Below are 25,531 nucleotides of genomic sequence, written 5' to 3' on the forward strand. Positions count from 1 at the left end.
CACACTGTTTATTCTACCCTGGTGATTCCCTGAAACCCTGCCCCATTCAATTTGCAACCCCACCCAAGCTGTTTGTAGCAGCTTTTCCATATGATTGGCCTGTCCTAGCTCAGACTTCAGACTTCCCTAAAATCCCTCAAACAAGCAGCAACTGGCATCAGCATTCCCCAAACCTATCAATAAGAGGCCCAAGACCCAACACTAGCACCAACCTGCTTTGCTTTACAGCTGGGCCTTCCAAGCCCAATACAAATAGCAGCCATCTGCACATCTCTCTGTAGCCCCAGGCAATGGCTGACTTTGCACCTCCCAGGAGGCCCCAGAGCCAGTGTATCTGGTGGAGAGCTTCAGACCATACCAGATTACAACTCTACGCATTCACAAGTGACACACTCAAGGAGCAGACTCAAGGAGCACCAAAGCCCCACTGAAGCAAGTTCTGCTCTGTAGGGATGTTTCCTGCACAGCAGGTCTTCTGCTATAGTCAGAGCTGGTCCTCACAGCCAATTGGCCTGAAGGTCAATTCCTCCCAGTGACACCAAGAGCAATCAAGGCTCAACTAAAATAAGACTGTGCACATAGCCCACACAGGGGTGCACCTAGAGGGGCCAGCTCAGGTGACTGGGAGGCTGAGACACTGGACCCTACAGGACACCTACTACACAAGGCCACTCTTCCAAGTCTGGGAGACATGGCAGATCTACCTAATACAGAAAAACAAGCACAGGGAAGCAGCTCAAAGAAACATATCACAAATGAAAGAAATGGAAGCAAGCAAACTATTAAATACAAAGTTCAAAACAATTGTTATCAGGTTGCTCAAGGATCTTAATTTGAACTTCAGGGGATTTAATGACAGCTTCAAGGGACTGAGTGAGACTTTCAAGAATCTTTGTGAGAATTTCAAAGACAGGAAAAAGGACCAGTCAGAAATTAAGCATACACTAACTGAAATAAAGAATAATCTATAGGGATTCAACAGTAGAGTAGATGATTTTGAGGATCAAATCAATGATTTGGAATATGAGAAAGCAAAAAACACCCAATCAGAACAGCAAAAAGAAAAAAGAATCCAAAAATATGAGAGTGTGTCAGGGCCAGCCTGACAGGTGAACTGGGCTGAAGTAGGGAGGTGGGAATTAAGAAAAGAAAGACAAGAAAGCGGGATCAGGAGGGCTGCAAGCCATTTTTCAGATTGCAGCAGCTTTATTAACTGCGTAATGCTTTTTATACACAAACACTTAAATAGGAGGTCCGTCAAGAGGAATGTACTCTTTGTTCCTCTTAATCTCTAAGGGAGAGATAGAGCAGAAAGGCAAATTCTCAGTACAGCAAATCTCAGTAAACAGTTACAGACTTCTTGGTAAGCCATGAAAGGTTGCTCTCATTCTACTGATAATTGGAAATCGCCATCCAAACAAGCCTGGGAACACTGTGTGGGTAGGGGACTGAATCTTATCAGTAAGGACTCTGTCAGCTTACACCCAGTCTCCAACAAGAGTGTAAGGAACCTCTGGGACAACTTCAAGAATACCAACATTCACATTATGGGGTGCCAGAAGGAGAAGCTCTAGGGAGTGCAAGATATTTGAAGAAATAATGACAGAAAACTTCCCCTACCTGGTGAAGGAAATAGACTTACAAGTCCAGGAAGCACAGAGAGTCCCAAATAAGAGGAACCCAAAGAGGCTCACACCAAGACACATCATAATTAAAATTCCAAGGGTTAAAGGCAAAGAGAGAATTTTAAAAGCAGCAAGAGAAAAGCAGTTAGTTACCTATAAGGGAGAGCCCATGAGACTGTCAGCTGATTTCTCAACAGAAACTTTGCAGGCCAGAAGGAAGTGACAAGAAATATTCAAAGTGATGAATAGCAAGGACCTATAAACAAGATTACTTTATCCTCAAAGCTATCATTTAGAATTGAAGGTCAGATAAAGAGCTTCCCAGATAAGAAAAAGCTAAAAGAGTCATCACCACCAAACCAGTTTTACATGAAATGTTGAAGGGTATTCTTTTTTAAAAATATATATATTTTTATTGATTTTAGAGAGGAAGGGAGAGGGATAGCAAAATAGGAACATCAATTGATTGGCTGCCTCCTTGCACGACCCCCACTGGGGTTGAGTCTGAAACCCAGGCATGTACCCTTGACCAGAATCGAACCTGGGATCCTTCAGTTTACAGGCCAACTCTCTAACCACTAAGCCAAACCAACTAGGGCTGAAGGGTATTCTTTAAATATATATATATATATATATATATATCAAAGAGGAAAGGAGAGAGAAATAGAAACATCAATGATGAGAATCATTGATCAGCTGCCTCCTGCACACCCCCTATTGGAGATTGGGCCTACAACCCTGGGCATGTGCCCTTGACTGGAATCAAATCCAGGACCCTTCAGCCCGCAGGCCAATACTCTATCCCAGGCATCCTCAAACTACGGCCCGCGGGCCACATGCGGTTGTTTTTGCCGTTTTGTTTTTTTACTTCAAAATAAGATATGTGCAGTGTGCATAGGAATTTGTTCATAGTTTTTTTTTTTTAACTATAGTCCGGCCCTCCAGCGGTCTGAGGGACAGTGAACTGACCCCCTGTTTAAAAAGTTTGAGGACCCCTGCTCTATCCACTGAACCAAACCAGCTAGGGCAAAAGGGTTTTCTTTAAGAAGCAGAAGTGCTCGCTAAGGCAGCACATATACTAAAATTGGAACAATGCAGAGAAAATTAGCATGGCCCCTGCTCAAGGATGACAAGCAAATTCATGAAGCATTTTATATTTTGCAATGAGCTCTGATGGGCTGCCGGATTTTGGGCTTTGGAGACCTGCTCCAGGCCTGTGCCTAGGCCTTCCGGGACTCCCACCTAATCTTTAAAAAAAAAAAAAGTGGAAGAAGGAGAAAATAAAAAGATAAAAAATATGAACAATAAAAAGGCAATAAATACATTTCCATTAATAATTGAATCTAAAAGTCAAAATAAATGAACAAGAAATCTAATGAATAAAATTAACTGATGAATAAAATAGAATCAGAGGCATGGAAACATGGAACAGACTGATGAATCTCAGAGGGAAGGAGGAAGGGGGAAGGGGAGGCGGGAAGAGATTAACCTAACATCTTATATGCACATATGCATTACCTATGGACACTGACAATAGGGTGGTGAAGGCCTGGAGGAGGTTATGCGGGCGGCAGGGGGGAGGGGTGGGACGGGGAGAAGGAGGGATATCTGTAATACTCTCAACAATAAAGATTTTTTAAAAAGAAAGAAAGGGGGTGAACAATCTCATAATTATAACAACTAGAAAGAAGTATCTGATATTGAGTGCTCAGGGTGCAATTAGTGGTTCGAGGACAATGTGAAGGCAAGCTCTATCCTAGGTCAAGCTCTAACTCACTGTACCATAACTACTGTCTACCAGTCAGGTTCCTCTACCACATGCACAGCCCAGAGGACCAATATGTCTTATTCATATTTGTATTCCCAGTCGTTAGCCCAGAAACTGGTACATAAAAGGAATCTAATAAATATGGTCTGAATTTCATAATTTCTGAGGCTTTACTCACTAAATTGGCATGGAACTGAGTAAATACAAGAATGAACAATTTATTAAATAAATGAGTAATTGCTATCTATACAAACAAAGGAACCTTAAAGAATGTGTTAGGTGAGGGAGGAACAGTTCCTGGGGAGTCTTTCGGCCACAGGGTATGCCCAGACTCCTTACAAAAAGGAATTTTCTTTCATAGCCTAGACCAGTGGTCGGCAAACACATTAGTCAACAGAGCCAAATATCAACAGACACGATTGAAATTTCTTTTGAGAGCCAAATTTTTTAAACTTAGGTAGGTACATTGTTATTAACTTAATTAGGGTACTCCTAAGCTGGCCTTTGCTAAAAACTCAAGGGGCCAAAGAGCCGCATGTGGCTCGTGCCCCGCAGTTTGCCGACCACTGTGAACCTTCAGAAGAAGGGATGAAGATGTGTCCTTTTACTCAACAAATATGCATTGAATACCTATTGTGTACCAAGCACTGTTCATAGGTGTTCACAGCAATGGACAAGACAAAGAGAAATTCTTGCTTTCATGGAGCTTACTCTCTAGTGCAGTGGTTCTCAACCTTCCTAACGCCGCGACCCTTTAATACAGTTCCTCATGTTGTGGTGACCCCCAACCATAAAATTATTTTCGTTGCTACTTCATAACTGTCATTTTGCTACTTTATGAATCGTCATGTAAATATCTGTGTTTTCCGATGGTCTTAGGCGACCCCTGTGAAAGGGTCATTCGACCGACCCCCAAAGGGGTCGCAACCCACAGGTTGAGAACTGCTGCTCTAGTGAAGGAAAAAAGAAATTATAAAACCAAACACACAAATTATAAAGTATGCTAGATAGTAAGTATAAAGGAGAAAATGAAATTCAAAGGCAGCTGAGTGTATAGGGTAAGGGCTAGTGATGAGGAAAGAGTGGCCACAGAAGGTCTCTGAGAGGGAGTATTGGCATGAAGGACCTATGGAGACAAAGAGTGAGACACATGGACACCAGGGAGAAGCTCATTCCAGGCAAAGACAATTGCAAGTGAACCAGGCCTGACCATCTCAAGGAATAACCAAGCCAGCGTAGTCTGAGCAAAGTGAACACAGGGAACAGTTATGGGACATTAGGTAGAAGAGGGAAAAATAACCAGAGCATTTTGGTCTGTATAGGTCATTGTCATCATTTTGTTTTGTTTTGTTTTTGTTGTTTTAATATACTTTACTAAAATTGAACATACAGAGAGAAAACTGTACAAATCCTAAGTATCATCTCAATGTATAAAATGAATACATTTGACCCAGTAATCCCACTCCTAGGAATATATCCTAAGAAACTGGAAACACCAATAAGAAAAGATATATGCACCCCTATGTTCATAGCAGCACAATTCACCATAGCTAAGATTTGGAAACAGCCTAGGTGCCCGTCAGCAGATGACTGGATCAGAAAACTGTGGTACATCTACACAATGGAATACTATGCTGCCATAAAAAAGAAAGGAATTCTTACCATTTGCAGCAACCTGGATGGAATTGGAGAACATTATGCTAAGTGAAATAAGCCAGGCAATAAAAGAAAAATGCCACATGATCTCACTCATTTATGGATAATAAAGAAAATTATAAACTGTTGAACAAAAAGATAGATACAGAGACAGTAAAGCATCAAACAGACTGTCAAATTACAGCGGGAAGGTTAGGGAGAGGTGGGGGAGATAAGAGATCAACCGAAGGACTTGTATGCATGCATATAAGCATAACCAATGGACACAAAACTCTGGGGGGTGAGGGCATGTATGGGAGTGGGGTGGGGGGGCAATGGTAAGATATGTACACATATAATACCTTAATAAAAAAATGAAAAAATAAAAATAAAATAAATAAATAAAATAAAATGAATACATTTACGTATACAGACACAGGCCAAGAAATAGAACATTATCAGCTCCCCTCCCCCCAATTCTCCCTTTTGCTCCCTCCTACTTGTCATCCCTCCCACCTCCTCAAAGGTAACCACCATCTTGACTTCAAACAGCATAGATTTGTTTTGCCTGCTTTTTAACTTTAAAATAAATGGAATCATATCATGTATTCTGTTTATATTTGGGGGTTTTCTCTCAACGTTTTTCCTTATGATGTTTTCTCATGGTTTCAAGAGGGAAGGGTTAAGATGACAAATAAGAGCATGTTAAAGTGCTGATGGGAAAGGTGTGGTAGGCAGGTAGTACTGATGATGGCAATGTTCATGTGCCTGGCATCCACAAGACAGTTTAGGAAAAAAAAAGAGCTCACCCAGGAGCTGAGTGTCAGGGTTCCTCCCCTACTCAGATCCTCTCCTGAGAATAAAGAGATCTCAAGAATGTTAAGGTCATGGTTATAGTTACTGATTGTTTGATTCGTTCAAACAGATACTACTTTGTATCAGGCACAGTGCTGAAATGCAAAGATAATTGAAGTATGATTGGTTAGGCAAACAAGTAAACAGAGGGCTACAAAAGAGTGTAATAATTGTTTAAGTATTTATCTAAGTATTCGGCAAAGGATGCTACGGAAGCATCTTCTTTAAGAATCTTTGTGCCTGGCTGGTGGGGTTCAGTGGTTGAGAATTAACCTATGAACAAGGAGGTCACAGTTCGATTCCCGGTCAGGGCACATGCCCAGGTTGCAGGCTCAATCCCCAGGAGGGGGCATGCAAGATACAGCTGATCAATGATTCTTTCTCTTCATTGATGTTTCTACCTCTCTCTCCCTCTCCCTTCTTTGCTGAAATTAGTAAAAAATATATATATTTTAAAAGAATATTTGTGACTATTTCACCTTTTTTGCTCAAACATTAATGGTTCTGAGATAAGCTCATTAGAATATGGCCATTATACATTCCTTTTAAATGATATTTATTACTTTTATGTGTATCTCTCCTACTAAATATAATCTTTTTGAAAGGAGAAAAGATGACTTCTAGTATCCTAAAAAGAGCACAAAGTAGTTAGAGTCAAAGTAGTTGAGTTTGAATCCTGACTCATTCTTTAGCTATGCAACCCTGGGAAAATTACTAATGAACTACTCTATGCCTCAGTTTTGTTATAAATTGAGATAATAGCATCCATCTACCTACCTCACAGAAATTATTGTCCGCATCAAATGAAGTAATGTATAAAAAGAACTGTAAATTCTGATTACTCGTCCTCTAAATCTCACAAGCCCACTATGTTGGACACATAGCAGGTCATCAGTAAATGTTTATTTTAATTATAAATTATCAGCAAACACTTATGGTTTTGGAATCTGTGGCAGGGAGTTGATGCAGTTCCTTGTCCCCCTCTACCTTATGCCCAGAGAAAGAACTCAGAGGCTGGAGTCAGATAGTGTGTATGGCCGTGGGTAACCAGCCAGTGTGGGAGAGTAAACTGAGCCAGGATCATCTGGGCTAACAGCCCATTAACCAAGAGTGCTATACATTTTGTTTGGGGTGGAGCCTTTTTGATAGTCTGTTTCAACAGTTTCCCTTCTTTTTTTTTTTTTCTTTCCAATTTTTTTTATTAAGGTATTATATGTGTACATATCTTACCATTGCCCCCCCCCACCCCACTCCCATATATGCCCTCACCCCCCAGAGTTTTGCGTCCATTGGTTATGCTTATATGCATGCATACAAGTCCTTTGATTGATCTCTTATCTCCCCCATCTCTCCCTATCCTTCCCCCTGTAATTTGACAGTCTGTTTGATGCTTTACTGTCTCTGTATCTATCTTTTTGTTCAACAGTTTATAATTTTCTTTATTATCCATAAATGAGTGAGATCATGTGGTATTTTTCTTTCATTGACTGACTTATTTCACTTAACATAATGTTCTCCAATTCCATCCAGGTTGCTGCAAATGATGAGAATTCCTTCTTTTTTATGGCAGCATAGTATTCCATTGTGTAGATGTACCACAGTTTTCTGATCCAGTCATCTGCTGATGGGCACCTAGGCTGTTTCCAAATCTTAGCTATGGTGAATTGTGCTGCTATGAACATAGGGGTGCATATATCCTTTCTGATTGGTGTTTCTAGTTTCTTCGGATATATTCCCAGGAGTGGGATTACTGGGTCAAATGGGAGTTCCATTTTCAGTTTTTTGAGGAAACTCCATACTGTTCTCCACAGTGGCTGCACCAATCTGCATTCCCACCAGCAGTGCACGAGGGTTCCTTTTTCTCCGCATCCTCGCCAACACTTGTCGTTTGTTGATTTGTTGATGATAGCCATTCTGACAGGTGTAAGATGGTACCGCATTGTTGTTTTGATTTGCATCTCTCGGATAATTAGTGACGTTGAGCATGTTTTCATGTGTCTCTTGGCCTTCCTTCTGTCTTCTTTTGAAAAGATTCTATTTAGGTCTGTTGCCCATTTTTTTATTGGATCATTTATCTTCCTTTTATTAAGTTGCATAAGCTGCCTGTAGATGTTGGAGATTAAACCTTTATCAGTGATGCCATTTGCAAATATGTTCTCCCATGTAGTGGGCCTTCTTGTTGTTTTGTTGATGGTTTCTTTTGCCGTGAAAAAGCTTTTTATTTTGATGTAGTCCCATTTGTTAATTTTCTCTTTAGCTTCCACTGCCCTAGGAGCAGTGTCAGTGAAGAATTTCTTTTGGCATATGTCTGAGATTTTGCTGCCTGTGGATTGCTCTAGTATTTTTATGGTTTCCCGTCTTATGTTTAAGTCCTGTATCCATTTTGAGTTTATTTTTGTGTATGGCGTAAGTTGGTGATCAAGCTTCATTTTTTTGCATGTATCTGCCCAATTTTCCCAACACCATTTATTGAAGAGACTGTCTTTATTCCATTGTATGTTCATGCCTCCTTTGTCAAATATTAATTGAGCATAGTGGTTTGGGTCAATATCTGGATTCTCTATTCTGTTCCATTGATCTATATGTCTGTTCTTGTGCCAGTACCAGGCTGTTTTGAGAACAGTGGCTTTGTAATACAGCTTGAAATCTGGTATTGAGATCCCTCCTACTTTATTCTTCTTTCTCAGGATTGCTGTGGCTATTCGGGGTCTTTTTTTATTCCAGATGAATTTTTGGAGAGTTCTTTCAAGGTCTGTGAAATATGCCGTTGGTATTTTAATGGGGAGTGCATTGAATCTATAGATTGCTTTGGGTAGTATGGACATTTTAATGATGTTGATTCTACCAATCCATGAACATGGTATGTTCTTCCATCTGTTTACGTCTTCCTCTATCTCTTTTTTCAGTGTCCTGTAGTTTTCCGTGTATAGGTCTTTTACCTCCTTAGTTAAGTTTATTCCTAGGTATCTTAATTTTTTTGGCGCGATGGTAAATGGGATTGCCTTTTTAGTCTCTCTGTCTGTAAGTTCACTATTGGTGTATAGAAAGGCCATAGATTTCTTGGCGTTAATTTTGTATCCTGCTACATTGCCGAATTCCTCTATTAAGTCTATTAGTTTTTTGACGGAGTCTTTTGGATTTTTTATGTACAATATCATGTCGTCTGCAAATAAAGACAGCTTTACTTGTTCTTTTCCAATTTGGATGCCTTTTATTTCTTCTTCTTGTCTAATTGCAATGGCTAATACTTCCAGTACTATGTCAAACAGGAGTGGTGAGAGTGGGCATCCCTGTCTTGTTCCTGTTCTTAGGGGAAATGTTTTTAGTTTTTGTCCATTGAGTATGATGTTTGCTGTGGGTTTATCATATATAGCTTGTATTATGTTGAGGTATGAGCCTTTTATTCCCATCTTGTTGAGAGTTTTTATCAAGAAAGGGTGTTGGATTTTGTCAAATGCTTTTTCTGCATCAATTGATATGACTATGTGATTTTTATCTTTCAATTTGTTTATGTGATGTATCACGTTTATTGATTTGCGGATATTGTACCATCCTTGCATTCCTGGGATAAATCCTACTTGGTCATGGTGTATGATCTTTCTGATGTACTGCTGGAGCCGATTTGCTAGAATTTTGTTGAGGATTTTGGCATCTATGTTCATGAGGGATATTGGTCTGTAATTCTCTTTCATTGTGTTGTCTTTATCTGGTTTTGGTATTAGGGTGATGCTGGCTTCATAGAAGGAGCTTGGAAGTGTTCCTTCCACTTGAATTTTTTGGAATAGTCTGAGGAGGATAGGTTTTAGTTCTTCCTTGAATGTTTGGTAAAACTCTCCTGTGAAGCCATCAGGCCCCGGGCTTTTGTTTGCCGGAAGCTTTTTGATGACTGCTTCAATTTCGTCCATAGTTATTGGCCTATTGAGCTGTTTAGATTCTTCTTGATTGATTTTTGGAAGGTTATATTTTTCTAGGAATATGTCCATTTCCTCCAGGTTGTCCAGTTTGTTGGAATAGAGTTGTTCGTAGTATTTTGTAACAATCCTTTGTATCTCAGCGGGGTCTGTTGTTATTTCACCTCTTTCATTTCTGATTTTGTTTATTTGGGTCCTCTCTCTTTGCTTCTTGGTGAGCCTGGCTAGAGGTCCTTCAATCTTGTTTATCCTTTCAAAGAACCAGCTCTTGGTTTTGTTGATCTTATGTATTGTTTCTTTGGTCTCTATGTCATTTATCTCCGCTCTGATCTTTGTTATTTCCTTCCTTCTGGTTACACTGGGCTTTTCTTGCTGCGCTTTTTCTAGCTCTTTGAGTTGTAGGGTTAAGTAATTTATTACCATTGTTTCTTGTTTTTTGCAATAGGCTTGTAGAGCTATGAACTTCCCTCTCAAGACTGCTTTCGCTGTGTCCCATAGATTTTGGATTATTGTGTTTTCATTGTCATTTGTTGCCATGATGATTTTTATTTCTTCCTTGATCTCTCTGGTGACCCAGTCCTTGTTTAATAGCATGCTGTTTAGTCTCCATGTGTTTGATTTCTTTGGATTGTATTTATTGTAGTTGATTTCCAGTTTTATGCCACTGTGATCTGAGAAGATGCTTGATATAATTTCTATCTTCTTGAATTTGAAGAGATTTTGCCTGTGACCCAGCATATGGTCTATCTTTGAAAATGACCCATGTGCACTTGAGAAGAATGTATATTCTGTGGCTTTGGGGTGAAATGTTCTGAAGATGTCAATTAATTCCATCTGGTCTAGTGAGTCATTTAAGATTGCTGTTTCTTTGCTGATTTTTTGTTTAGAGGATTTGTCCAGTGGTGATAGTGGGGTATTAAAGTCTCCTACTATGATTGTATTGCTATTAATCTCTCCCTTGATATCCTCCAGGAGTTTTTTTATGTATTTGGGTGCTCCTATATTGGGAGCGTATATGTTTACCAGAATTATTTCTTCTTGTTGTATTTCTCCCTTTAGTATTATGAAGTGGCCTTCCTTATCTCTTGTTATGGCATTTACTTTGAGGTCTATTTTGTCAGATATAAGTATTGCTACCCCTGCTTTTTTTTCATTTCCATTTGCCTGAAAGATATTTTTCCATCCCTTCACTTTCAATCTGTGTGAGTCTCTTGTTCTGAGGTGGGTCTCTTGTAGACAGCATATACATGGGTCGTGTTTTTTTATCCATTCAGCTACTCGATGTCTTTTGATTGGAGCATTTAGTCCGTTTACATTTAAAGTTATTACTGAAAGGTATTTGTTTGCAGTCATATCTATTTTTGTGTCTGTATTCCTTCTTACCTGTTTATTTCTTCTTTTTACAGTATTCCCTTTAGCAATTCTTGCATTGCTGGTTTGGTGGTGATAAACTCCCTGAGGCTTTTTTTGTCTGCAAAGCTCCTGATTTCCCCTTCAATTTTGATTGATAGTCTTGCTGGATATAGTATTCTTGGATTCAGTCCTTTGCTTTGCAACACTTTGTATACCTCCTTCCATTCACTTCTAGCTTGTTGTGTTTCTGATGAGTAATCATTTGACAATCTGATGGGTGTTCCTTTGTAGGTAACTCTCTGTCTCTCTCTTGCCGCCTTTAGGATTCTCTCTTTATCATTTATATTTGCCATTGAAATTATGACATGTCTTGGTGTGGGTCTTTTGGGGTTGATCCTGCTTGGGACTCTCTTTACTTGCGTAACTTTTATCTTTCCCATATCCGGGAAGTTTTCTGTCATTATTTCTTCAAATAGATTTTCTAAACCCTGCTGCTCTTCTTGTCCTTCTGGCAGCCCTATTATACGCATGTTACTTCGTTTCATGTTGTCCCGAAGCTCCCTTAGGCTTTCCTCCTGCTTTTTAATTTTTTTCTCCAATTGCTGTTCAGCTTGAGCTTGTTTCTGTACCTGATCTTCTAACTCACTAATTCGGTCCTCTGCTTCTTGTAGTCTACTGTTGAAACTTTCCATGGTGTTTTTGATTGTAGCTATATCACTCTTCATTTCTTCCTGATTCTTGCATAAGTTGTTGATTTTCTCATCCATCCGTTGTATAAATTCCACGACCATTACTCTGAACTCCTTTTTGGTCATGTTGCAAGCTTCAGTTTCACTAATTTCCTTTCTTGGCGACTCCACATTTTCTTTCCTCTGTGAGATATTTCGTTTCCCCATTCTGGCTATTACCAGAAAGCTCAAGTTTCCGTTTGCGTGGACCTGGGCCGTGTGCTGTGGGGACTTCGCTCCACCCGAGTTTCACTGGAGTGCTCTGACACTAGGACGTGTGGCTGCCTTTGGTTGGTGGGAACCAGACTTGCCCAGGGTCAGTGTCCCCAGTGTTCTGTGTGGTCTCGTGTGCACACTTGGAATCAGGGGCCCTGTCTGCACCACACTGTTGGTATGCGCCGAAAATGAGATCCTTAGGATGTGCCAGGAGTCAGAGTTTCCCTGTGTCTGCACCAAGACTCGAGTGTCAAAGTCTCTGTTGCCTTGTGAGGTTTCTCGTTGAGAATCAGGGTCCCTGTGTGTGCATGCAACAACAATTGGGGTCGCTGGCTCTTAGTGTGAATGCGCTGTGAGTCAGGGATCCCAGGCAGCTGTGTCCGGCGTGCCAAATTCCCTGAAGTGGAGCTGCGTCCTGTGTGTGCTCTCTCTACTGAGCCAAACCGGCTAGAGCGCTCATTCTTAAAATCCTGAAGGTGAGCTGACTCCGTGGTGCACTCTCCCAAAGTCCCGGAAGGGGGGCGGAGTCCGTCCTGCGCGCCAACTTCCCAGAAAGGAAGCCCTCTGTGCACGCTCTAAGATTCCCAGAAGGGGGAGCTGTGACCCGCAAGCCAAATTCCCCGAAGGGGAGCCCTCTGTGCGCACTGACAGATTTCCCCGACCGGGAGCTGCTTCTGTCCCGTGCCGCGCCAAATTCCCTAGTGGGGAGCGCGTCTCTGCGCAAAGCTCGGCAGCTTGGGCCAGGGGCGGGTCTATCAGTTACTATGGCGCTCTCGGCGCGCCTGTGAGCGCTCAGCAGCTTGGGGGAGGGGCGGGTCTATCAGTTACTATGGCGCTCGCGCGCCTGCTGGGAGTGGGGTAGGCTCTTTGACTCACGGAATTCTGCTGAGAAGTCTGGATTCTTGTTTGTTGGTCTGAAGCTGTGATAGCAGTTCTCTGTGCCCAGTGGCTGCAGGGTCCTGGTTTGTGTCAGAAGCCAGGATCCGCGTCTCAGGCAGCTCTGTTTCCCAAGATGGCGTGGTCTCCGCGTCCGCACCAGCCGCTGAGAAGTGTCCGCTTTGTGCGCGGGGCTGCGCCGTCTAGGACTGCCCAGTTAGGGAGCCCCTTGGAAGACGTGCAGAATCTAACTGACCCTAGCTCACACACACACACACACCACACACGTCTACACTCTCCTCTATGGGTTCCTCACTCGCACACTCTCCCTACCTTCCAGCCGGTCGCCATCTTTGCAATCTAGGTCTTTTCCAACAGTTTCCCTTCTGTGTTTACAGGGAACACAGTTTCACAAACCGGAGCACCCCCATTGCTGGTGAACGGGGTGCTGGGGGAGTCGGTAACTCTCCCCCTGAAGTTTTCTGCAGAAGAAGAGATCCAGTCCATCACCTGGCTTCATAATCGAACCGTAGTAGCTATCATCGTCACACAGACAAAACCACCACAGATCCAGGTGACTGATCCAGAACGGAAAGATCGACTGAAAGTCATCCAGTTCTCCTCGTTGCAGATAAACAACCTGACAATGGTGGACAGGGGATCCTATCGTGCCCAGATAACCACAGGAACCTCCGAGTTTTATGATTACAATCTGTCGATCTTCAGTGAGTCAAAGATTGGAGTTTAATTTTGTATAGACTAAGAAATATTACATATTTTAATTCTGTGTGACTGCAAATATGTGCTAGAGCCTAGTAGTAAAGAATATGGCACTAGGAGCCCGATTGAGGTCCAGTGGCAAAGCAATTCAAGAGCATTGCACATGGCCAGTTAGTTGACAGAACTGAGAACAGAACCTAAGTCTTGTGACTCCCAACCCCAAATCACCTCACTTCCCCTCACACCATAAAATGGTTCCTTTCAAACTACAAGTGTAGAGGAAGTGATGGAAGTGAAATATCTAGGATTTTGTTGCCATGTGCATTACATGTATGTATTTGTCATGTAATCCTCACAAAAGCTCTATGAGGTAGGTACTATTTTTACCCCTGAGGCACAGTGTCAGTTACAGCAACACCCTACAATCACAGAGATAGTCAGTGGGAGAGCTTCCCATAGAACTAACGGTTGTGATGCCTCCCTTTATATAAAGGTTCATCTGACCCAGTGGTCAGTGTACAGAAGAGGAGTCTATGTAGAAAATGTTCTATAAGGATGAGTTGAAAAAGAGAAATGTATTTTCTAGCGAGGTTGTTTAATTAACAACAATATTTTCCCAGACAGCTCGGGTCCTCAACATAAACTGATGGAAACTATAATGACATAGTTTATGAGTCAATGTCAAGAAAAGAAAGTTCTAGCAATCAGTGATGCCATGAATGACAGGAATGCTTATCTTCCTTGGGGAACTATGGTCTCATTGCCTCTTCCTTGTGTTTTCTCCTCTTCTGTCTGTCTCAAATATCTCTGCTTTTCTCTTATAAGGACACTTACTGGATTTAGGGCCCACCTAGATAGATAATCCAGGATCATCTCATCCATCTGCAAAAGACCTTTTTTCCAAATAAGATTCTTAGAATTAGAATATCTATGTGTGTGTGGTGGAGGATGGGAAGGGGGGTCATCATTCAACCAACTCTGGGTAATCACTGATCATCAAGGCAGAGCTAGGGCCCTGGAGAGAGGAGGCACATCCATTGGAAAGTCTGGGAACAGATCCCATATCAGGCTCCATCACACCTGTAGAGACAACATTCTTCTGCCTCCACTCAGAAGACCAAGCATGACTTCTGCACTAACCACACTCCTGAGGCTCAACGTCCATCCCTGCTCAGGGTCTTTTAAAGTACCTCTCCTTCAAAGGCACATACACAAAGAGATGTGCAAGCTACACCAACATGTCTTACAATAGTACAAAGGAATTTCAAGGTATGAACTATATAGTGTTTTAAAACACTGACCAGCCCTAGCTGGTTTGGCTCAGTCGGCCTATGGACTGAAGGGACCCAGGTTTGATTCCAGTCAAGGGCACATGCCTGGGTTGTGGACTCAATCCCCAGTGGGGACGTGCAGGAGGCAGCCGATCAATGATTCTCTCTCATCATTGATGTTTCTATCTCTCCCTCTCCCTTCCTCTCTGAGATCAATAAAAATATATTTTAAAAAAATAAAATAAAACATTAACCAATTACTTCATATACCAGGCTAGGGATAGCAAAAATTTTATCTTACAGGCCATGATCAACTAACTGGGACTAACTTCCTAGAATTCATTGTTTTTGTTTGTTTAAATATGTATGTATGTATGTATTTATTTATTTATTTATTTTAGAGAGAGGAAGGGAGAGGTATAGAGAGATAGAAACAGCAATGAGAGAGAAATATCATCGATCAGCTGCCTCCTGCACGCCCCCTACAGGAGATCGAGCCCACAACCCCGGCATGTGCCCAGACCAGGAATCAAACCAGTGACCTGTTGGTTCCTGGGTCAATGCTCAACTGCTGAGCTACAGCAGCTGGGCTAGAGTTCACTGTTAAAAAAGACGTTGAGGCCATGTTAAGTTTATTCATTGAGTTAACAATATTTGTTGACTATGGACAATGTACAAGAAACTGTTTTAGGCACTTGAAATGTATCAATGAGCAAAACAGACAAAGATCCCTTGCCTTCATGGAGCTGATATTCTGGGTGGAGAGTAAGAGGAGGTAATAATCAATACATGTAATGTATAAACAAATGACACAGTATGTAAGAAAGCCATGAGTGCTGTGGAGAAAAAAAGAGATTAGAGTAGCATAAGAGCATCAGGAGTGCCGACAGGGAATAGGGAGTAATTTTAATTAGAGGGTCATACTAAGCCTCATTGGGAAGATGACATTTGAGCCCAGACCTATTGGAGGTGAGGGAGTAAGCCATGAAGATATCTGGATGAAGAACATCCAGTACATGTATTCTCTTGTGCCTTGTATGTTCAAGGAACATCAAGAAGCAAAGTGAGGAGAGAGTAATAGGAAACAAGGTTCAGTAAGAAAATTGAGGGCCACATCATGTAAGGCTCTGACAGCCAACATAAGGACTTTTTTTTTTTTTCAGTATAATGCTTGGCATACAGAATGCATTTAACAAATATCAGTTATTATATTGCCCATGAATATAAGGACTTTTGATGCTAAATCTCAGTCAGGTTGAGAACCATTGGAGGGTTTTACAAAGAAGTAATATGATTTGACTTACTTGCTTAAAAGATCTCCTGGCTGCTCTGTTGCAAATAGATTGTAAGAAACAAAGGTGGAAGCCACTGGACCAATAAGGAGGCCATTGCGACAATCCAAGCAAGAGATGATGCTGGCTTGGACCAGGATGGTAGCAGGGGAAGTAGTGAGAAGTGCCTGGATTCTGGGTATTCTTGGCTATTGGATGAAGTTGTTATTGAGTAAGACGGAGAAAGGCTGCAGATGGAACAGGTTTTAGAGAGAAAAACGGGAGTTCTTTTGAACATGTTGAATTGGAAATACACGTTATGTCCAAGTGGAAATGTCAAGTACTTGGTTACAAATTCATCAAGTGGAAAAAGGTAATAATATAGCGTTTTGGTCAGCCATGAACAAAGGCTGAGGGAGATGTGACATTTATGCCAAGTATTTGCCATTGCTGTGCTAGGCTCTGTCTTATTTAACCCTCATAATGACCTAAGCAGTAAGTATTATTGCCCAGTTTTACAGATGCTTGAAACAATTAACAATGTAGTCATGGTCGAGTAGCCATTAAATAACTAAGTAATGATTCTAATCCAAGTCTTAACTCCAAATCCAACATTCTTGCTGCCACATAAAAGCTCCATTCTGGCAAGATAGATTCCACTAGTCCTACTCAGTTAACTAAACTTAAAGCATTACTCGGTCTCTTCTAATCAGACAGTTGGAGTCATTCTATTCTTTGCTGGGTCATCTTAGGCCAAGTCTAGGTCAGTGACCTTTTCTGTACTGTGCCCATGTCCCCATTGATCCATTGCTACTGATATCTCACCAGTCAATATTTCTGGTCTCTGCTCTCATAAATTTCTGCAGTAAATGCTTTCTCAAATGCCTGAATAGGTTGTACTTCTTTGCTGCCCAGAATAACGTGCTTGCTCTCTCAGTTTCTTCACTTCTTTCTTCCCTAATGTTTTGGTTCTCAACGTGTTCTTTTCTGTCCTGCTGACATTCTGTGTCAGGGTCTCTTGGTCACCGCTGGAGCCAGCATCGTATGCAATGTGGACCAGAATTCCTGTAGACGTGTGGGAAGTATAGTTCCCCCGGGAAGATCAGCTTCCATCTTCCACCCCAGCTAGGGATTTCTGATTATGGATGAAACAGGGCTCTTGTGCCTGGCTCTGTTTTCTAACCTGGCGAAGGTAGGGCTGACCCTCAGCTTACTCTCCAAATTGTTTTTACATAAGGGGTAAAAAAATAAAGGCTGTAAAGGACTCCAGGAATAAACTGAAGTGCAGAAAAGTAAGGTGATCAGCCTCAAATGACCCAACTAGTTGGTGGCAAACTCAGTCTTTCACTTGTCATTTCTCACACTGGCTTTTCTGTCTCATACTAATGTCCCTCGTCATTTGGTCACCCTACACCTTGATCCCATCAATTAGACAACATAAACAACGTTATTTACAGAGTATATAGATCATAACATACAGCAGAGTGTCGGGGAGAATACAGAAACATTGAGGAGAAGGACATTTTTAACAGAGGGCTGAGCCAAACCATTTGTCCTTAATCTGGGTCTTTTCTCTGCACACAGGACGACTGAGGAACTTACAGGTTGCTAATGACACTCAACTCTTTGAGAATGGGACCTGTGAGATCCAACTGACCTGCTCTGTGGAGAATCCAGATGACCATGTCTCATTCAGGTGGCAGGTCGCAGGAAACACAGTTCTGGAGGAAGCAAACCTCACTATCTCTTGGGACCCCAAGAATTCCAATGAAGAGACATACACTTGCATAGCTAAGAATCCTGTCAGCGATTTATCCTTCCCCTTCTCTGTCCAAAGTGTCTGCAAAGGTAACAGTCTGTCTCAGGTCTCTCTGAAAGCCTTGAGCAGCTGTAGGGTGTGGCATGACCACATGACTGGCATGATTCCCAAAACAGTAGCCCAATAGGAGGCAGCCAAAGATGCCGGGAGAAGACAGACACTCAATGTCTACCCCCAGAGGTCTCACCTTCCTCCCTCACCCCACCCCACCCCCAACCCTCCTGCAACACACTCAGAGCCCAAGAGCAAAGTCCTTAGGAAGGGAGAATTGTTGCCTTCTCCTGGCTCTACCAGGCTCTGCCCTGCCCTGTCTCCTACCCCCAGAAATCCTGCCCAGAGCCCCAGAGCTTCTGGGTATAGATGAACCCACCCTGCCCCCAAAAGTGGCCTAGAAGAGGTTAAGTGTAGGCTCTGAGAAGAACACGGAGCCTTACTCAATTGTCCTAAGTGCAACTTCTTTTTTTTTTTCTTTTCAGGTGTTTTTAACGAAAAAAATCAACACTGGGTTATCATATGGAGTATACTAGTGCCTTCTTTGATCTGTATCGTGTCCTTAATTGTTTGGAGGAAAAAAGTATCAGGTTTTCTTTCTTCTTACTTGTCTCTTCTCCAAGGTTTCAGAGACTTCGAGTCTGGGGTTCCCTTTACCTATCTTTTGGAAGACAGGGAAAAAGAGGGAGGATGCAAATACTGGTTCAGCTAGTCCACTAGGACAACACCTGGGATGTAACCCCACACCTGCTAATTTCCTGAAACGTTGTCCTCTGGGAAGTGTAGGTCCTCAGGTCCTGCCTGCCCTTCCCTTTCTGGTCTCCTCCCACCACATATTCTAGAGAAACACCTATGGGGCTGGAGGGTGGAAGATCTCTCTCGTTACAGTCACAAGTTTGATTTATTTGATTTTATTTTTCAGGTTCCTTATGCTGTTCTACTCAGCAAACCCAGAGTCCTGGTGAGCTTCTAGACTCTTAACTCCCAACCATAAAACAGCTGGGAATAGCCAAACTGAAGAAGAAGGGGGCCAGGCAGAGGGCTGGATCATTGGAGAGGATGGAGTCAGAATGTCATTACTCAGATGGACCAGATGGCACAAGGGGAGAACCTGTCATTGTGCACGTTTGTCCCCTGTGGGACCTACGGGGTCCTTTACAAGCATGTGGACCAGTCACTGACACAATTTCTTGGAGTGGGATTAGGGCCCTTCCCCCCCCACCCCCACCCCGCTGATGGAAAACTAAGTGCCAGTGAACGGGCTCATGGCCTGTCCACTATCACCCAGCAAGTCCAGGGCAAGTGTAGGATGAGAGCATCAAAGGCCCAAAGACAAACTGCCTGACCCCATCACTCTGTTCATCCAGGGTGTGGGAATTGAGTAAAAACAATCAAAAGAGAAAATGTTATAGAGACACTGGAATGCAGACTCAATGCAGATTAGCACTGAGTCTCATTTCCTGGGGGAGAGATATAGGATGTCATGTGTAGAGGACATGGCATGAGATTTGGCGTCAGAAGGTATGCACTTAAGTTCCTTATTCGGTCACTTCCTGTATAATTTTGTGCCAAGTCAATTGAATTTTCTGAGCCTACAGTTCCTTATTTATAATAATGAAAGCATATATGCTAATTAGACCAGATGTCCTTCCCGATGAAGCCAGGGCTGCAAGGGAAGCCTATGTCCTGGGTGCCCGAGGGAAGCCGGTGCCAGCAGTCAAGGGAAGGAAGGCCTACTCTTGCACGAATTTCGTGCATCGGGCCTCTAGTCTCTAATATAATCAAACCCAACCTAAGGACCCCTGAAAGGTTTAATCACAGGTATGTGAAATAATCCAGCTCCATTACCCTGGCCAGTGAGGTTCGCTAGCTCCTAAGTACATGGTACTGTTTGGTCCTAGGCGCTTCCTTGCTCACATGTGAATTCAACGGGAGGCTGAATCTTTAGGGTACCTCAAGACTATGTGCCCCCCAAGAGATGAGGTCAAAAACAGATCACATGATTGAGAAGTTTCTGGTTCAACCCAGAATGTCAAAGACTGTCAAAAATGAATGAACCTTAAGGAATGGCAATGCCTTGAACAACTGCACCTTCAGGGCCAGAAAGTGCCCCAGGGTAGGCAAGGTCCTGGGAGAGCGCTTCTGCAACTGACTGGGCCGCTCTGTGTTTTCAGCAGAGACCCCGAGGGACTCAGGGAATGAGTCAACCTGTGCAGAGAACACTGTGTACGCTCGGGTCACTCATCCAAACACGGTGAGTCCTTTCGGCTTTGTACTCCATCATTAGCATTATTTTTATAGTCATTATTCAAAAACTTGTCACCACAATCATTTGACTAATCCAAATGATGTACACCATTGAGGAGAGGAGAAGGCTACAGATAGCTACAAGGTTCTACGCAGGACCGTTCCAGCCCCAACCGCTCTCACCCCAAAGGAATGTTGACTCATACCCTTCGCTACACTGCTCTCTCACTGCTTAATGCATCAGGAAGTCTGGTCCCTCCAGCTTAATTACAAGCTGCCTGCAAGTAAAAATTATGTCTTCCTCTCTCTTCCCCTATGTCTTAGCATGATGCTCAGTAAATATTTGCTGAGTGGATCAAAGTTCCATTAAGTTTGAGAGTTTCCAGAGGAGACAGATCGGTAGCAGGGAAAATAGCAGTGATCAGAAGCAGTCTCTCAAGAGAAGAGGGACAGGAATTTGCAACCGCTTCACAGTAGAGGGCAATAAAGACATGAGCAAACCTCAATCCTCCCCACCCCTCTAACAACATAACCGGAAGGCCTTGGTCAGGCATCAACAATTCCCCACCACCTGCAAGCGGTACAATTCTAAAGAACACATCCTGGCAGGCCAGTTTCTATGTCATCTGAAAACAAGTCCAGAGACTCATTCTCCAACTGACGGAAGCAATAGTCTAGCTAGAAACCTTTGATCCCCTCATACAGCCCCTCACAGGTATTTGTAAAGCAGGCTCCTTGAAGAAAGGGAACATGAAGGGAAACTCTTATTCAGATATTTCTTGTTTTTTTGGGTTTTTTTTCTTAATCCTCACCTGAGGATATTTTTGCATTGATTTTTAGAGAGAGTGAAAGAGAGAGGGAAAGACAGAGAGAAATATCGATGTGAGAGAAACACATCAATTGCTTGCCTCCTGCATGAGTCCTGACCAGGGCCTGGGCGGGGAGGAACCTGCAACCGAGGTACATGCCTTTGACGGGAATCCAACCCAGGACCCTTCGATCTGCAGGCTGACATTCTATCCAGTGAGCCAAACCAGCGAGGGCTTGTTCAGATATTTCTATTGTCCTTCCCATTTCCTCTTGAAGACAAGATGAATCACTCTCAAGAAACTAATCTGCAAATTTAACTTTTTCTTTAATGTAAAATTGTACTTTGGAGAGTTTTGGAGGTCTTGAAAACATCCTATATATTTCTTAATTAATTTTAAATGTCAAAACCTCTGAGCATAGGGGACTTCTGTTATTGCTATATTTTGTATTCCAAGCAGAGCCACTCTTAATACCAGATGTTTCTCCTACCGGTTCCCCCTGAGAACCCAATGACTTGATGACCAGGCAATTACAACCACAGGGATAAAATAGAGCAGGCAGCACCATCCAGGTATAACCAGTAGAGATCTGAGACAAAAGATAGTGGAGTTGGGTTCAGGACAAGAATGTTTCCTTTCTTCACAACACTTGCTAAGAAAGTCACCCTTCTGTCTTTGGTTCTTGATCCTACTGGTTTGCTGGGGTGTGCTTCTATTTGGGGGTCAGAAAATGCCACTAAACTCACAGATTTGAGAGCTGGTGGTGTTTGGTCTCTAGCTCCCCTTGCTAAGCACTCCCTAGCCTTCCTCCTGGAGAACTCTGTCACACTTCCTTTCTCTGGGAATATATCTTTGCATGAGTATCTCTTTGTCTGTGTGAGCCAAATGAGTATGATTCCTTTTTTTAGAAAACGGGAATCCCAATACCTATGAAAAATAATGATTCCTCTACAATTTACTCCACAATTTGTCAACCCAAACAGGTAAGCCCATGATTGCCCCATGTTCTTACATTCTTACCTCTCTCATCAGACCTATGACTTTGCAAAGAAAGCAAAAGTTAAGGAGCCATGTTTGCCCTTGCTGGTTTGGCTCAGTGGATAGAGTGTCGGCCTGCAGACTGAAGGGTCCCAGGTTTGATTCCAAAGGCACATGCCCTAGTTGTGGGCTCCATCCCCAGTCGGGGGCGTGCAAGAGGCAGCCAACCAATGATTCTCATCATTGAAGTTTCTATCTTTCCCTCTCCCTTTTTCTCTGAATTCAATAAAAATATATATATAATTTTTTTTAAGTTAAGGAGCCATTTTATAGATGAATAATGCCAGCAGAATATAAAAAGCCTCAGGACATCACCAAAACATATCTGAAAAGTTTTGTTGTATTAGGATCACCATGCATATCTACGCTTTCAGCCTACTTGTGTTTTAATTCTGCTTATGCTACCTGCCTTCTGGTGCTCTGCAGACCTCCTCTGTAGCCATGGGGTCTGGCCTGGGGCTCTGGTCCTTATTAACCTACTTCATTTTTCTCTTTTTCCCATTAAAGTAAGCCCATTCCTTCCATGGCAGCTGTTCTTGACAACATCGTCTAAGTTGCTGAAATGTCTCAAAGGAATTCAGGAATGACACATCTTCTCCTGATCCCATGGGAGACACCAGAGCGGGATTTCTGCCTGAAAACAGAAGTTGAATATCTAGGATTATCACTTCCAGTTCTTCAGACTTGAACCTGCTTACCTAGGTCAAACACCAGTTAACTGCCACGTGTCCAAATTTGCAATGGATATTATTAAAAAATATATATTGATGCATATTAGAGAATACAATGGACACAGACACTGGGGCGGTGGGGGCTTGGCTGGGGTAAGAATGGCTGGGGAGAGGGGGTTAATTGGAGAAAAAGAAGACATGTAAAACTTTAGACAATAAAAAAATAATAATAATAAAATTATATATATATATATATATATATATATATATATATATATATATATATTATATATCACAATTCGGGTGTTCTTGAATATTTTCAGCTGAAAATTTTCACGAAAAATGATTTTGAAGTTGGTCAGGGCTGCCACTTAGGGAAAACATTTTTTCTTTATAGACGCACGTGGAGTGTGGGGAAGGTCCACCGCTTGCGTCTACCCTTATGACATACAATGGGTTAGGGAATAACATCATTTGCAGCCTGTGATCAAAATAACAATTTCTAATCTGCTCCAGGACAAAACATGCTTCAGATAACATGCCTGGATATTGACTTTCCCTTTGGTAACTAAGCAAATGGAGTTATGGTTGATGGAGAGACTCTAATCCAGAAGACAACCACTTCTCTCCTTTTAGAAAGCAGCAGAATTGTGACACATGAGGATCGCTTTGTCTGTGTGAGCCAAATGAGTATGGTTACTTTGGGAGAGAATACAGTGTGTTGATTACGTGTGTTGTCTTTGGAATTGGATATGCTCAAGTCATGTACTAGACATATCTCCTGGAACATGCTACCTAAGCTCTTGGAGCTTTGGTCTCCTAGACTGAAAAAGGAGGGTGGTGATACATCAGCCCTATTGCTCAAACCAGGAGCCTGAGTTATCTTTGACTCCAGCTTCTCTATCACCAGGCCCTATGGACTCTACCTCCAAATATACTTCTGAACCTTATCCACTTCTTTACAAATCTTCAACCAGCATCCCATATCCAATCATTATCATCTCTAACCTGGAATGCTACAGTAAACTCTGAACAACTCTCCCCAGTTTTGCTCTTACCTCCCTCTACCCCATTTTCCAAAAGACAGCCAGAGTAGTCTTTTTAATATAAATCAGATCTTTCACTTGTCTGCTTAAAACTCTGCAGTATTTCTCCATGCACTCAGAACGAAATTGCATCTCCATGACCCTGGATGGTCTCTGGCCCATCTCCAGCCTCAGCTATTATCACTCTCCCACCGCTATCTCTGTTTATCCTCCCTGATCGTCTTTCAGCTCCTCCATTAAAGGAAAGAGTTCTTTAATAAGGTAGAATTATTCACATCTGCCCTAAGGCTCTTCCTCATTCTTTAGGTCTCAGCCTATATATGTCGCCTTCTAAAAGAACCTTCTCAGACCTCTCTATCCGGGAGCTCTCCCCATTTTTCTGTCACACTGCCATGTCATTTATCATATGGCAAAACATATTTATTTACATTGGTTTACTAGTAATGTGAGTTTCTCCTACTAGCCCATAAACTTTCCAGGAATAGGGACCATAATAATTTTATTTATCACTCTTTCCCTAGCACCTAACACAGTATCTAGCACATAGAAAATGTTCAACAATTATTTTAAGTAAATGAATGAATGTGTTATAAAATTGTGTGAGAATTAAATAAGATAATGTACTGAAGTCTTCAGCATAGGGCTTAGCTCATAAAAGTGCTCAATAAATGTTAGCTACTGTTGTTGCTGTTGTTATTAAATTACATTATCCTGAACCGACAGATTTTCTCACAAACCTTCAAGAAATACGAAAGAAGAGAGGATACATTGTCTGAGCCCTGCTTTCTTATCATTTCCTGCCTTTTCTCTGCTCAAATTCTCATACTCCCTTCTTTTACCCCATTTGATAAATAATGCTCTTCTTCCCCTAGGAAGAATTTCATGATATTTTGTGGGTTCAATATATTTTAATGTCTTTTTTTAAAGAAACAATTTATTGAGGTATAATTAACATGCCAAAATTACACATTTAATGCATATAACTGATGCGTTTTTAGATAAGTATACATTCGTGAAACCACAACCACAATCAATACTGTAAACATATCCATGCCTTCCGAAAGTTTCCTCTACACTTTTTTTTAATTGGTAGTTTTTGTGTGTGTGCTAAGAATACTTAACCTAAGATCTGCCCTCCTAGCAAATTTTTAAGTATACGATACAATATTGTTAACTATAGACACTATGCTGTACAATAGATCTCTGGGACTTACGCCTCTTACATAAAACTGAAATTTTATATCCTTTGACCAAGACCATCTGCATTCTCCCCCCGCCCTCACTTATCCCCTGGTAACCCCTATTCACTCTCTGCTTCTATAAGTTTAACTTTTAGATTTCTCATATAAGTAGGATCATATATTATTTGGTGTGTGTGTGTGTGTGTGTGTGTGTGTGTGTGTGTGTGTGTGTGTGGCTTATTTTAGCATAATGTCCTCCAGGTTCATCCATGAATTTTATTTTTTTACTAGAGGCCCGGTGCACGAAATTCGTGCACAGAGGGGGGTTGTCCCTCAGCCCAGCCTGTACCCTCTCCAATATGGGACCCCTCAAGGGATGTCCGACTGCCCGTTTAGGCCTAAACGGGCAGTCGGACATCCCTCTCACAATCCAGGACTGCTGGCTCCCAACTGCTTGCCTGCCTGCCTTCCTGATTGGCCCTAACCGCTTCTGCCTGCCA

At 42.1% G+C, this 25,531-nt stretch overlaps 1 protein-coding gene across 2 annotated transcripts in view; it reads left to right on the forward strand.

Annotated features, from left to right (window-relative positions):
- SLAMF6 (SLAM family member 6) overlaps positions 1-22,919 on the forward strand; it is a 32,328-nt gene extending 9,409 nt beyond the window's left edge. The window contains exons 2-8 of one of the 2 annotated variants that reach the window (XM_079761654.1): positions 13,366-13,692; positions 17,814-18,077; positions 18,525-18,629; positions 18,962-19,000; positions 20,214-20,293; positions 22,004-22,078; positions 22,641-22,919. In XM_079761654.1, coding sequence (XP_079617780.1) covers positions 13,366-13,692; positions 17,814-18,077; positions 18,525-18,629; positions 18,962-19,000; positions 20,214-20,293; positions 22,004-22,078; positions 22,641-22,643 — 893 coding nt within the window. In that variant the 3' untranslated portion in view covers positions 22,644-22,919. The remainder of the gene's footprint in view (positions 1-13,365; positions 13,693-17,813; positions 18,078-18,524; positions 18,630-18,961; positions 19,001-20,213; positions 20,294-22,003; positions 22,079-22,640) is intronic. The other variant, XM_079761655.1, reaches the window with a different exon arrangement.
- Positions 22,920-25,531: the final 2,612 nt, after the last annotated feature.

The sequence above is a fragment of the Cnephaeus nilssonii genome (assembly GCF_951640355.1).
Source record: "Cnephaeus nilssonii genome assembly, chromosome: 21".
NCBI lineage: Eukaryota > Metazoa > Chordata > Mammalia > Chiroptera > Vespertilionidae > Cnephaeus > Cnephaeus nilssonii.